The sequence below is a fragment of the Vicia villosa genome, linkage group LG1 (genome assembly GCF_029867415.1).
Source record: "Vicia villosa cultivar HV-30 ecotype Madison, WI linkage group LG1, Vvil1.0, whole genome shotgun sequence".
Taxonomy (NCBI): domain Eukaryota; kingdom Viridiplantae; phylum Streptophyta; class Magnoliopsida; order Fabales; family Fabaceae; genus Vicia; species Vicia villosa.
Genome location: NC_081180.1, coordinates 121,777,471 through 121,789,771, shown reverse-complemented (window position 1 = coordinate 121,789,771; position 12,301 = coordinate 121,777,471). Strand labels below are relative to the sequence as shown.

The following is a 12,301-nucleotide window of genomic DNA, read 5'->3' as shown; positions in this document are numbered from 1 at the left end:
AGCTCCAGTTATGATCATTTTAGTGCAGACTGCTAATGCTGAAAATAAAGTGCGAAAATCAAATAACAATAAAAATAAATTGAATTACAAAAGCATTATAAAATAGAAAAATAAACAAACCAAACCATAAAAATGCCTAAGTACTAACATAAAGGAACATGCATCAAAATGCACTGATCAATGGCACACCTTTCGTGTGTGACCCTCCTTACAATGATAACACCTAATTGTAGAAGTATCACCACCATAAGATTTTTGCTGACCTTTACCTTTATTCTTTTCAAACTTGCCATCTTTCTTCGAGAATTTCCCCTTAACAGAAAAACCTTCAGCAGCAGATGATAGTTTATGCTCCTTCCTTTCGTTCAAGTCCTTTGAGTATAAGGCAGATTAAACTTCTTCAAAGGTCAATGAATCTCTTCCATACAAGAGAGTTTATTTGATGTGAGAATGAGAACGTGGTAAAACACACAACAACAATAATGCTTGATTTTCATCATCGATCTTGACATCTATATTTTCAAGATCAAGTATTAGCTTGTTAAACGTATCCAATTGCTTAGCCAAGACTTTGTCTCCACTCAACTTGAATGAATATAGAGCTTGCTTCAGGTAGAGGTGATTGACCAACAATTTGGTCATGTACAAACTTTCGAGTTTCGTCCACACACTCGCCACCAACTTCTCCTTCGAAATCTGGTGGAGAACCTTATCACCAAGGCTCAATACGATGGCACTGTGGGCTTTCTTTACCATTTTCATTTTCTCCTCTCCGTTAGCGCAACATCCATGGTTGCGGCTCCCTTCAACGCTTCCAGCTAATCCTGCTGAATCAATAGGGCTTACATCTTCCAGCGTCACAAACCGAAATCATTCACAATGGTGAACTTTTCAATCTCATACTTCGTTGGCGACATCTTCTTCTGCACGCTAACTGCAGAAGTTTGTTGTAACGGAGTGTCGTCAAGAACAGACTAAAACTATGAGAAATATTGAGTTTCTTGAACAAACACAAGAAACCCTATTAGATTTTCACAAAAGAGAAAGAAGAGGGAAGAAGAAGAAAATCAGGATTGATTAATACTATTTTACTATTCACTTACCTAAAAAGGGTTCAAAGATTACAAAGGAATAACAACAATAAATCTTTCCCAACAACCTGAGAGAAATAGTCTATTTTAGATTACTAAGCTAACATAAACTACAAACTAACTTAAATATTTAGGCTAAACAAACAAGCTCAATTCGGCATGCTAACAAACTTAGTATTTTAACTACTAAATGCTTGAGCGTAATTCGACTATAACATGTAGGACTTCAACATCAACATGTGACCAGACTTTAACAACATGCTTAATCCCCATCGAACCAAATAACTATCCTTGTCAAAACTAGAGTTTGATACAAAATCTCACATTAAAATTTTAAATAAGAATTTTAACCGGACATATTAATTAAATTTTTTATAAATACTTATTTTTATGTATAATAAATAAAAATAATACTTTGGTCTAGGAGTCCTAACTAAATTACCAGAAATATCGATATTATTAAATTGAATGCGTTTTGTATATAAATTTTTTTTAGTAGTTATTATTATTATTATTTGTCTTTGGCCAGTGCACGTGCCTCCGTAACACGAGTCGGATTAGTCGATCTCCTATATAAGTCGGAACCAGTGCAAAAGTAAAAAAAAAAAAAACTTTAATTGTATTGTTTACTTATAAAATATAAATAAATGAGTGAGAAAAGGTAAGAGTGTCACGTTTGCTGGGGAAGTGTGCATAGCTACAGCTACTAGTATCTCAGAGTAATCAATTTTCAACAAGTCCTCTCAAACAATAAAGAAAAGGAAAGAAAGTTGAACAGAGTTCAGTCAGTTTGTAGCTCAAACATGGAAGGCAAGGAAGAGGCGGTGAAGACGTTGGTTCCATCACAACTCACCAATGTTGATGTTAAACAGTACTCTTCTCCGGATGACTTAGAGACTTTCTACGTCAAACTCACCGACTTGTTGGACTCCTCTGGTTTCACTCTCATGTAACTCATTTCTTCATTCTGCTCCTCATTTTCCCTTTAGCCCTATTAAGTTTTAAATATGCATTTGCATGTGTCTTTAGCTAGGGTTATTTTCGGTATTTTTTTTATCATTCTGTTTGGTTGCTAAAAAATTTCATGCTTTAAGTTTAGTCGGTTTGTAACTTTGTATGCTCAAAACTGAAATGTGTTATTATTTGTTCCTCTATAAGTTTGGTATAAAGAATGTGAATGAAATATGAAACATTAAATTAAATGTTATTATATATAATTTTTGTTATGAAATGTTTTGATTCTATTTGACAGTTTGAATGTCCGAGAAACATCCTTGGACTTGTACCTCTTTTACTTGGAGGTCACCAAAAGAGGAGGTTATCACCAGGTACTTGTCTTGTCTGGTTTTATGTATCCAAATATGTCTCAGATGTTCAAATTCAATCTATTGATTCTGTTGAATGTTTTCAGGTTGGTAAAGAAAAGAAATGGGGTGAAATTGTGTCTGCTCTAAAACTGGAAGGAAACAATGCAAAATTATGTGCTCAACTTGAAAAGCTCTATGCAAATCTTCTTTACAAATTTGAGAAATTTTACTTCTATAGGTTTCCTGCATCTCAAACTGCAACTGGCAGCACCAAAGGTTAATTAATATAAAAGACCAATTTGCGCTTTGTTTCATTGTATTATGTTTTGTTGCATTTTGGTGCTAAGTTGAACATGTGTGGTTTAACCTTGAATACTACTTTCTTTTCTCAACACCCTCAATTTTGTAAGGTTCGGCTAAAAGGAAGCATAGCTCAACCTCAAGTTTATCCCAATTAATGGATGATGGGGATTATCAGACAGCGGCAAAGATATCCAACGACTACCCTATCAAAATGACAGGTTAAAAGGATCTAGAATGTTCGTGATAGGAAAACCTAATTTATTGATTGAATGAAAATGATCAGACTCAAGTGTTTGTATTTGGTAACTGAATTTACTAAGCTTCCAACACATGTTTGTTACTTATGCAGCAATTCCTGAAGTGCAACTACAAACACCAACCAAGGACAAAGTAAAGAAGAAAAAGCGAGGTGTTCCAACGGGACGAAGTGGATATCAAATTTTCCTCATGCAAGAATGTGCCCGATTAAAAGCTTCTCGTCAGGATTTAGATGGAAAAACAGTCGTGCGCATGGCTGTCGATGGATGGAATAACTTGTCGGACATTGATAAACAGGTACAATAGATGAAATCGATATAAGATGAAATTGTGTTTGCTTGGAATTTTCCACTTCTAAGTTCCTAATACTTTTTCGTGTAGCCATATTTGGAAGAAAGCAAGAAGATAAGGGAGCAAATGAAGGAAGCAATGATGACTGAAAATAATAAAAAGAAGAGCACCCAAGATCTTAACAAGGATGAAAAGAAGCCTAATCTGTGTTGTGGTGATCACTACAGTGTAACTTTGCAACCTCAAGCAAATAACCCTCTTGTCAACAATGCAGCAGTGGACATGGCTTCTAAAATGACAGAAAAAACATCCAAGGATCCCTTCTTCCCATTTGATTTGGAAGCTTATCGTTCCGTAGATTTGCTAACTGGGATAGCTACTGGAGAACCCAAGTAACTGTTCTAGAAATTGGGTAAGTCATACTAGTTGTTAGGTAAGTCTTTTTTGGTTTTTTGAGGCAATACTATTATGCCTATGCATCAAGGGGTTTTCGCTTTTTGTGACTCAAACCAAGCTAAACTGCTGTGTATTTATAGTTTTGAAACAGCAGCAACCAAGTTTGATGAATAGACATCAATGTTTGCACTAGTGAAGTATGTATATAAACCATATATATAACTTAAAAAGACCTGTGCTGTAATGCAGAATTTTGTTGGCATGGTTGCCAATTTTCTTTGTAGAAAACTCATCTACCTTTCTGTTGAACTATATAAGTCACAATGTGAGGTGAACCTGCTGATGTTATTCTAAAAAACAAATGCAGATTAAGTTATTATAAGTCTGCATAATTTACTGCAAAGAGGAGCAATCGTATAAATTTTTGAAAACTGATATATCACATGAAGATATGATCAATGGCAACCAGAAATTATCTCTGCGTAGTTCACAATGATAGGGACAATATGCATGTATCCATCTGCATAACTAGCTAAATTCTGAAATACTACTGTACTGAAGCGCTCTCTTATAGGACTGCTGTTAGTTAGCTAAAATTACCCAAAATAAGTATTGGACCAGCCTAGTTTTTTTGTTGACGCAAAATAGTAAAAGTATTTGGGCTTAATTTTTATAGGGTCTCTGGCATAAAGTGGAGAAATCTTCCTGCCAACCCCCACTTATATCCAGCAGCTCCACATCAGGGCTGCATTTACAGTAATGCTCTTCCTGAAAATTTCCGGATCTTTTAAAAGTTCATGAAATTATCGGATTTTTCGAGTTAGTACCGGATTTTTTGCAATTTTTTCCGTTTGGATAGAAATACTGGATTTTCTTAAAAAATACTGGATTTTTTCAAAAATATGAAAAAATACCGGACATTTACGAAATTGCTGGTAAAAATTTAAAGGAATCTGCAAAATTGTGGAAGAAATGTCGGTTTTTTGAAAAATCAGGTGTCTATATACCTTTTTTTCAAATATTCGGTGCAATTTTACAGATTTTTAAGAAAAATCAGGTTAAGTATAAGACCTATTGGATTTTTTGAGCAAGTTAAAAGTTAAACATGCTTTTACATGTAAGAAAAACACATACCGCATCGGTGGTAAAAAACGGTGTAAAATCTGCAGGGAAACCATTAGCATCTAGACCGCACAATTGAAACATTTTGAACTACCATATTTTTTCCAATCAACAAAAAAATTTGATATACCAGACTTTTACAAAAATCCAGTACTTTCAAAATTTATCGTATATTTAGAAATTCGGTAAGAACAGGGCGAATTCCTAGATTTTTCAAAAAAATTGGTAAAACTTCAACAAAATACTGAATGTTTCTAAAAATTCCGGTAGAAATGCAAATAAATATCAAAATTTTCAACAAATTCTGATAAAAACTCATACCAACTTTTAAAGTCGGGTAAAAATGCATAAATTTTCTCTCTCACGCAGATTTTCGTATCGGATGTTTCAAAATAAGTACCGAATTCTTTATTTTTAATCAATTTTCCAAACTGATTTTTTTATTATTTTTACATATTGTAATTATTTGAAAGGTAAATAATGTGCAGGTATTTTGATCATTACCAAAATATATGGAGATGCAAGATAGAAATGGGGTGGCAAAAAGATTTCTCCCTAAAGTGCCTACTAGTTATCGTCATATTTATATTTTGAATAAACAATATTTTTGGTCTTTCAATGAAGCTTATTGGATGGATTAAAATTATTTAAACACCAAAGCAATGTTAAGACCAAAGTTGCGACCTCTAACCATCTCAAACAAGTGAAATATCAAATAAACATTTGAAGCTAATCATGGAAAATACTTGTCTAAAAAGCTTGATGATATATACTCTGCATGCACAAAACAATGTTTAAGACTCATTTAAGACTATCTCTTTATCACTCAGTCTAAAAATCATATGTTTAAGACACATTTGAGACCATCTCTTTATCACCTCGTCTATGAAAAATCATGCCACGTTTGATGTAAAAGGGATCAAGTTTTATTTTCATTAATGGATTGGTCTTATATAGGCCCAAACGCTTTGTGTGGGAGTCCAATTACTAACATTACCTCCCTTAAACTAATTTACAACAAGAAAACAAACAAATTTGCAACAATCAAAATATCAAAACAAATGACTTGTTATGCAAGTCACACGTTTCAAGTTTGTCTCTTTTTTTTTTTTTTGCTATTTGCACCGGTGTCAACCCACCATAGGTGGGCCACTAATCCGGCTCGTGCGGAGAGGCATGCGCACTGGCCAAGCAAGATTGTTCCGCCTGGGAATCGAACTCGGTATTCCCCGAGTACGTCCTTGGACGGGGCTCCTTGCCAATGGAGCTCAACCGCTTGGTTGTTTCAAGTTTGTCTCTTAATGAGCTAAAAGTTAATCTTTAAAGGTTTAGTCATAATACCAACAACTTGATGTTTTGTGTAGAAGTTGTTGTTTTATGATTTTTTTAAAAAATTATCATTGAGGAAATTACCGATTCGAGTTGTGGATTAGATCGCTCTCTTTAAGACTTTTTAGGACACTGTCCAAAATTATGCAAATGAGTCACTCAGCCATGACGCCTTCAAGATAAAACAACTTTGTTCTATATGAATATTACTACTAGTACGATAGATAATCGGCCTAAAAATACACCCTCTCATGGTACAAAAATCATTCGAATATGATATAAATACAACTCGTAGTATTTGGTATAAACACCAATCGTAATAATTTTCAAACGGGGAGAAATTCAAGTAATTCTCCAAAGAGAATTCAATAATGGTCATGACCACTCAAAAACATTTCTCAAACAAAGAGAAATTCAAATAATTCTCCAAAGAGAATCCAAAAATAAATACTTGATAATTTATCAACTCAAAAGAGGAGAAATTAACATAATTCTCTAAAGAGAATTCAAGAAAATAATCGAAAAATTCAACGAATAGAAAAAAAGGGGGAGAAGTTGGTGCTTTGACAATTCAAAAGACACGGAGTTATGAGAGTAATGAAGAAAAAACTCAATAGAAGTCTTGGTGTGTTTTGAAATGAAACAAGTGATTTCCTTATAAATGAAGGAAGTTATTTTAGTTTTCTCATAACTTTACTAAATATCTTAGCAAGCCTGAGATTTTCTTCAGAATCATAATCAAATTGGTCTTCGCAATCTTAATAATTGCTTTTGGCTCTATTCTTTGGAGGATTCTTAATGCCATAAAGAGTATTTGGTTGATGAATTACATCCCCTTCATTGAAATTCTCCATCTTGAATAGAAAAAGAACGCTAAAACACCCAAACAAAATAGGAATCATTCTCTGATGCCAATTGAAATTTTATTCTCAGGAGGGAAGATGTTAGACTAGATGTCTGGGACAACTTGTCCATCTGGTTTATGACAAATGATAAATTATAGGAACAGATGTCAAACACGATATTTGGGACATTGTATACCAGAAAGAAAACAGTTGTACAACCAAGTTATGTCAATTTAACTTATAAAAGATTATGGAGTGGAAAAACAATAAAGAACACAATAATTGGTAACCAAGTTCAGTATAAACCACACCTACATCTAGGAAAAATCCCACCCAAGAAAGGAAAATCACTACTTTGAATTAGTACAAATAGTCTTATAGGAACAACAACCCCGTGATGTTCAATGTCTCTTCATAATCTTAATGAATTTCTATTTAGGACTCCCTATTGAAATATTTTACTCCCAATAGTCAGAAGGACAAATGAACCTACTTTGAATTCTCCTAATTCAAGGTTTCCTAATACTACCTGTGAAACTTCGTTCTTGGCTCTCCTTAAATATGAGAATCCTCTCACCTTCACTCAAATACTCTCCCAAGTGTTTTAACTACAAAATTATGAATGATAGGAGGAACCAATCTAAAACTGACAACATTACTTTGTTCTCAAGCTTATAGAATTAGTATCTAGGAACAAAGTGTTACAACGCAACTAACAAACCAAACTTTATGCCTTAGATATGAACTCAGGCGCTAGAGTGGTGCACGATAATAACTCAAACAAAGACTCATAAATTGAAACCCTAACAAAGAGTTTTCAATACATGCACACCTAAACACTAGGTTTGAGTCTCCTTATATAAAAATTCTTCTTCTTGGATTTTTTCAACGGACATTTGATTTGATTTTGTCGAGAATTATAGCTGTTAAAGTTGGATTTAATTTTCTCCACAAAACTCTCCAACAAAATATATGATTTGTTTTTAATTTAAATATCCATTTAAATTGATTTGATCTTCAAACCATTGTCAAACAAATCACACAAACGCATTGCTAAACAATAGCAACAAATCTGATTGAAATCAATTAGAAATTTTGCACCTAACCATATCCATATAGCATGATGACAAAGGCCAAATGTTGCACTGCACACATACTGGAACATCATGTTCCAGATGTTGCACTAGAGCATCCAAATAACTCTCTTCATGGAATATCAATCTTATTTGTAGAGTAAATATTGGATTAAATAAATATGAACCAAGTCTTTCTTCAATTCAAATCCAGTCAAATTTTTTTTAACAAAATCAAATCCAAATCTTTTAATTAAATCATATCATCCATATTTATGATTTAATAAAATCTTTTTCAACTTGATTTGGATTAACAAACATCTTCCAAAAGAAAACTTCTTGATCTTTTGAAGAATTAACACCAAAACAGATATGAAAATATGAAAATAATCAGAGCCCAATCCTTGCACCAAGATGTCACAAAACATGTGCTGAACATCTTGCTCAACAAGTTGCTTACAACCAATTCTTTCTGTCAAGCACTTTAGCTGAAACTTGAACTGAACAAATCTTCTTAGAACCAAACACAATCACACTTAAATTTTTTCATGAAATCTAGCTAACACACTGAGGCCAGATGCTGGAATATCTTATTCCACATGTTGCCTCGGCACAAAATACATCTTGCACATATGTTGTTTTACCTAATGCAGCCAATCAAAAGGAAGTACAATACCCTCCTTTGGCAGATTTTGGCTTAAAATGACTTACAAGATGTGATCTTCAAGAACTAGCACAAGTAGCACACCATATCACACATCAGAACCAACAAAGCAAACAACAGCAACAGAAGTAACACATATGTAAAGTGATTGTTACACATCAAGAGATAAGACCAACACTCACATATAATATCACACTGGAATATCTTGTCCCACATGATCACCACTCCCCCCCTTTTTCCACAACTTGGCAAAGGTATGGAAAGAGAAATAAACAAAACAACAAGCTTCAGAATCCATAAAACCACAAAGGTACGGAAAGGTCATATGTTTAATTTCTGTGTGTCATACCCCAAAATTTTCCCGTCATATTCCAAGATGTTTTTACTCACCTGACTCTCAATTGCTCAAGACAATATATGAAATGAGCATACTTACTTCCTCCTAAGCACAAAATCCAAAATTAGGGTTTCTGATTTAATAAAGGAAAATAAACTTCTGATATCTCAAGTGGATTCCATGATCTCCCATATGATTCAAAGTATCCTCATGCCAAGTATCAAGCCCTGATTCAAAAGATTGCTCACTCAATGGCCCAAACAATCAACAATCGACTGGTTGACCTAAAAGTCAAACCATGGTCAAATCACAGTCAAAGTTCCTGATTTTTTGTCAAACATTCTCATTTTGAAGAGTCACTCATCATTTGGTCAAGGGTTGATCATGATTCATCAAGGAAAGCTCCAAAATCATCAAATGTCCAAGTTACTAATTTAGGGTTTTGAATTAAAAGTCAACCCAACTTTGACTGATCATATCTCTCTCATACTTTATCAGAAATTCCTCAACCAAAGCTTATCTCAAGGAAATGAAATTCTCTACAACTTTTATGTTGGGTCCAAGATCCAGAAATGCTTTCGCATAAGAGATATAGGCCAAAACATTACAGGTCCTTCTAGAAGATCGCAAAAAGCTGTTTTTTGTCAGGAGCAATATCATCAAGATAAAATCTCCAAATGAAAAATATGTTCCAAAGTAGCTTGTAGAGGACATCTTGGGCTTTCCAAAAAGTCCTATAACATGGTCATATGACAAAAATTGAAGGAGATACGAGGCTCAAAAGTTGGTCAAATTTCAAGAAGTGCATGAAACCCTAATTGAATAATTTTGTGTTTTTGAGCTAATGGGCTTAGGTTTTGGGCTTCAAACATACATATGACCCAAATAAGAACCTATAAAACCATTCTTATATTTTTGGCATTTTTATTTTATTTATTTGAATTTTATTCATTTAAATGCAAAATAAATTAAGTATAATACCAAAAATGATGAAATAAATAATGGGGCTTTGTTTTGGATCATATGAAGGCCCAAGAAACACCTTGAAGACCATGGAATTTCGTTCATACTTGGCTTGGTTTTTTATGTTATTATTTTTTTTATTCAATTTAAATCAAAGAAAAAATAAAATAAAATCAAATTAATGCATGATTTAATTTTTCCAATCACAAGATCACTCTTGGGGCTCAAGTAAATCAGATTTTTGATTGAAATAAGATTGAACCAAATATAGGAACATTTCATGTGATTTTTCAATCAAATATATCTCACTAATGCCATGATTTCTTTCCCAAATTTCAACCCTAATTCTCACCCTATATATAGCCACATTCACTCAGCAATAAGGGGACGAAAAATCTGAGCCTCTCACACACATCTCAAATTCTCAAAAATCTCAAGGTAGTAAAGAGTAAGATTGGGACATTATTGGGGATCCATGTAAAACGCATGCACCATGTTCATATTTCCTCATGCATACTTGAGTTTCATTATTTCTATTTTGATGCATTTCAATTGATTCTAATTCCTTGTATGAGTTTCTGGTAGTGTTTGAGACAGGTTAGAATCCTCGAAGCGAAGCCTTAGTATCGGAAACAAGGATTACCATTGTTAGGGTTCCGAAGAGCTTGTCTTCGAAACTCACCGTACGGGACATTTTAGCCAAAAAGGACGTGAAAATCGGACTCAGAAGGGTCGATTTAGGTTATATAAGTGTTCTTTATCTCTTGTTAACGTGCCATATGTGTGTTTTAATTTTTCAGGTATTGCTACTAATATTCGTAGCTAAATCCCGCAGCCATTCTGAGGCAAAACCGTAGCTAAGCATATGTTGAAGAAGATGAATAGTGGAAGGAGAATGCTGATCCCACGCGTGGCATTTTGATTCGCTGGTCAAAGAAAGCCATGCCCTTATCCTCTTCTGATTGATCACACGTGAGGATCTTCATCGCATCTACTGTGTACCCTCCTATCACTGCCACTGGATGAACGTGAAGCCACCATGGATCCTCAGGAACTCCCCACACGTGATTAAACGCTGTGGGCTTGCTCTCAAGGCTGGGCCAGAATTTTGCTCTTTACACCCTCCGTTAAAGCTCACACCCCAGGTTTTTATATATATTTTTTTTATGTATAACTTGTTTTTTTTTAACAAAACTTTTTTTTTAGTAAAAAGAAATAATTTAGTTTCTTAGGTTTTTTTTAGTAAATTAATAATTAATTTAATTTAGGTTTTTTAGATTAATAATATAATTTAGTTTTAATTTAAGTTTAATTTAGATTAATTAACTTAGTTTTAGGTTTAATTGATTAATCAATTTAGGATTAGTAATTTAATCGGTAGACTTAGGCTAATTTAATTAGATTAGGATTTAGGTTTTATTAGATAAATTGGTATAATTTTAAACCTGTAGGCTAGGTTTTAGGCTTTTACCCTTAGGTTTTTTTAGCCATAAGGCTTTCTAACCATGATTTTCCTAAACTGCATTTTTATTCGCGAATTCTCTTCTCATCTCCCACTCCAGTGTATGTCGCATGCCTTTAATTTTTGTTTTATTTAATTTCTGCCTTTATTTAATTTTGGTTTTTATTTAATTTCTGCCTTTGTTTAATTTCTGCCTTTTATTTAATTATTTATTTTCAGCCATTTAAATTCTAGAAATCAATGTATAGGTTGCCAAGGTTTTTTGTAATAGTTAGGGTTTATTTTCACGCTCCATTCCTCCTCTATTATGTAACTGCCCCAAAGCCTTGTAATAGTTGTAGGTTTATTTTCTGTCTTTTAATTTTCGTACAATATAACTGTTATATAACTGCGTGGTTAGTAAAATAGGGAGTGGCAAGAATAATAACTGGACGTAGCTCACTAACGCAAGATAAATATAATCGAGTACAATCACTTGATTGTGCACCCATACACCATTAGGGTAATCCCCCTGGTTGCCTTGTTGCCTTATTACTTGCCGCCTTGTTGCCTTAATTCTGTTGTCTCTAATTGTACTAAATAGTCAAGTCCCTCGATTCCGAGGATACCTCAAGCAAGGTTTCCTTAAAGAATAAAAATCATCTAGTCCCTCGATGCTGCCTCGGAAAAATAAGATGGTTGTCCTATTGCTAAGGTATCCTCGCATGATGCCTAAAAACATTAATGACTATTATATCCTTCCCTTAGACTACCTGCCCTCTTTATGGCAAGGGGCAGTCTTATGGCGAACGATACTTTTCTCGATGACCCTTCGACATCCAATTGAAAGACTTCCTGCCTTCTCATGGTATGGATAGACC

At 33.9% G+C, this 12,301-nt stretch overlaps 1 protein-coding gene across 1 annotated transcript; it reads left to right on the top strand.

The window, feature by feature from the left end:
* Positions 1-1,850: 1,850 nt before the first annotated feature.
* LOC131615828 (high mobility group B protein 10-like) lies at positions 1,851-4,005 on the top strand. The gene is made up of 6 exons (XM_058886993.1): positions 1,851-2,040; positions 2,344-2,419; positions 2,503-2,674; positions 2,809-2,919; positions 3,051-3,256; positions 3,341-4,005. Exons 1-6 carry the CDS (start codon positions 1,895-1,897, stop codon positions 3,644-3,646), a joined length of 1,017 nt encoding a protein of 338 aa, XP_058742976.1. The 5' UTR covers positions 1,851-1,894; the 3' UTR covers positions 3,647-4,005.
* Positions 4,006-12,301: the final 8,296 nt, after the last annotated feature.

What these genes read in the sequence shown, in the direction of transcription:
- LOC131615828 (XM_058886993.1), top strand. Translation starts at nt 1,895, where the DNA reads ATGGAAGGCAAGGAAGAGGCGGTGAAGACGTTGGTTCCATCACAACTC. An exon ending in TGCAACTGGCAGCACCAAAG is followed by an intron (nt 2,675 to 2,808) that starts GTTAATTAATAT and finishes CAATTTTGTAAG; the next exon opens with GTTCGGCTAAAAGGAAGCAT. An exon ending in TGTCGGACATTGATAAACAG is followed by an intron (nt 3,257 to 3,340) that starts GTACAATAGATG and finishes TTTTTCGTGTAG; the next exon opens with CCATATTTGGAAGAAAGCAA.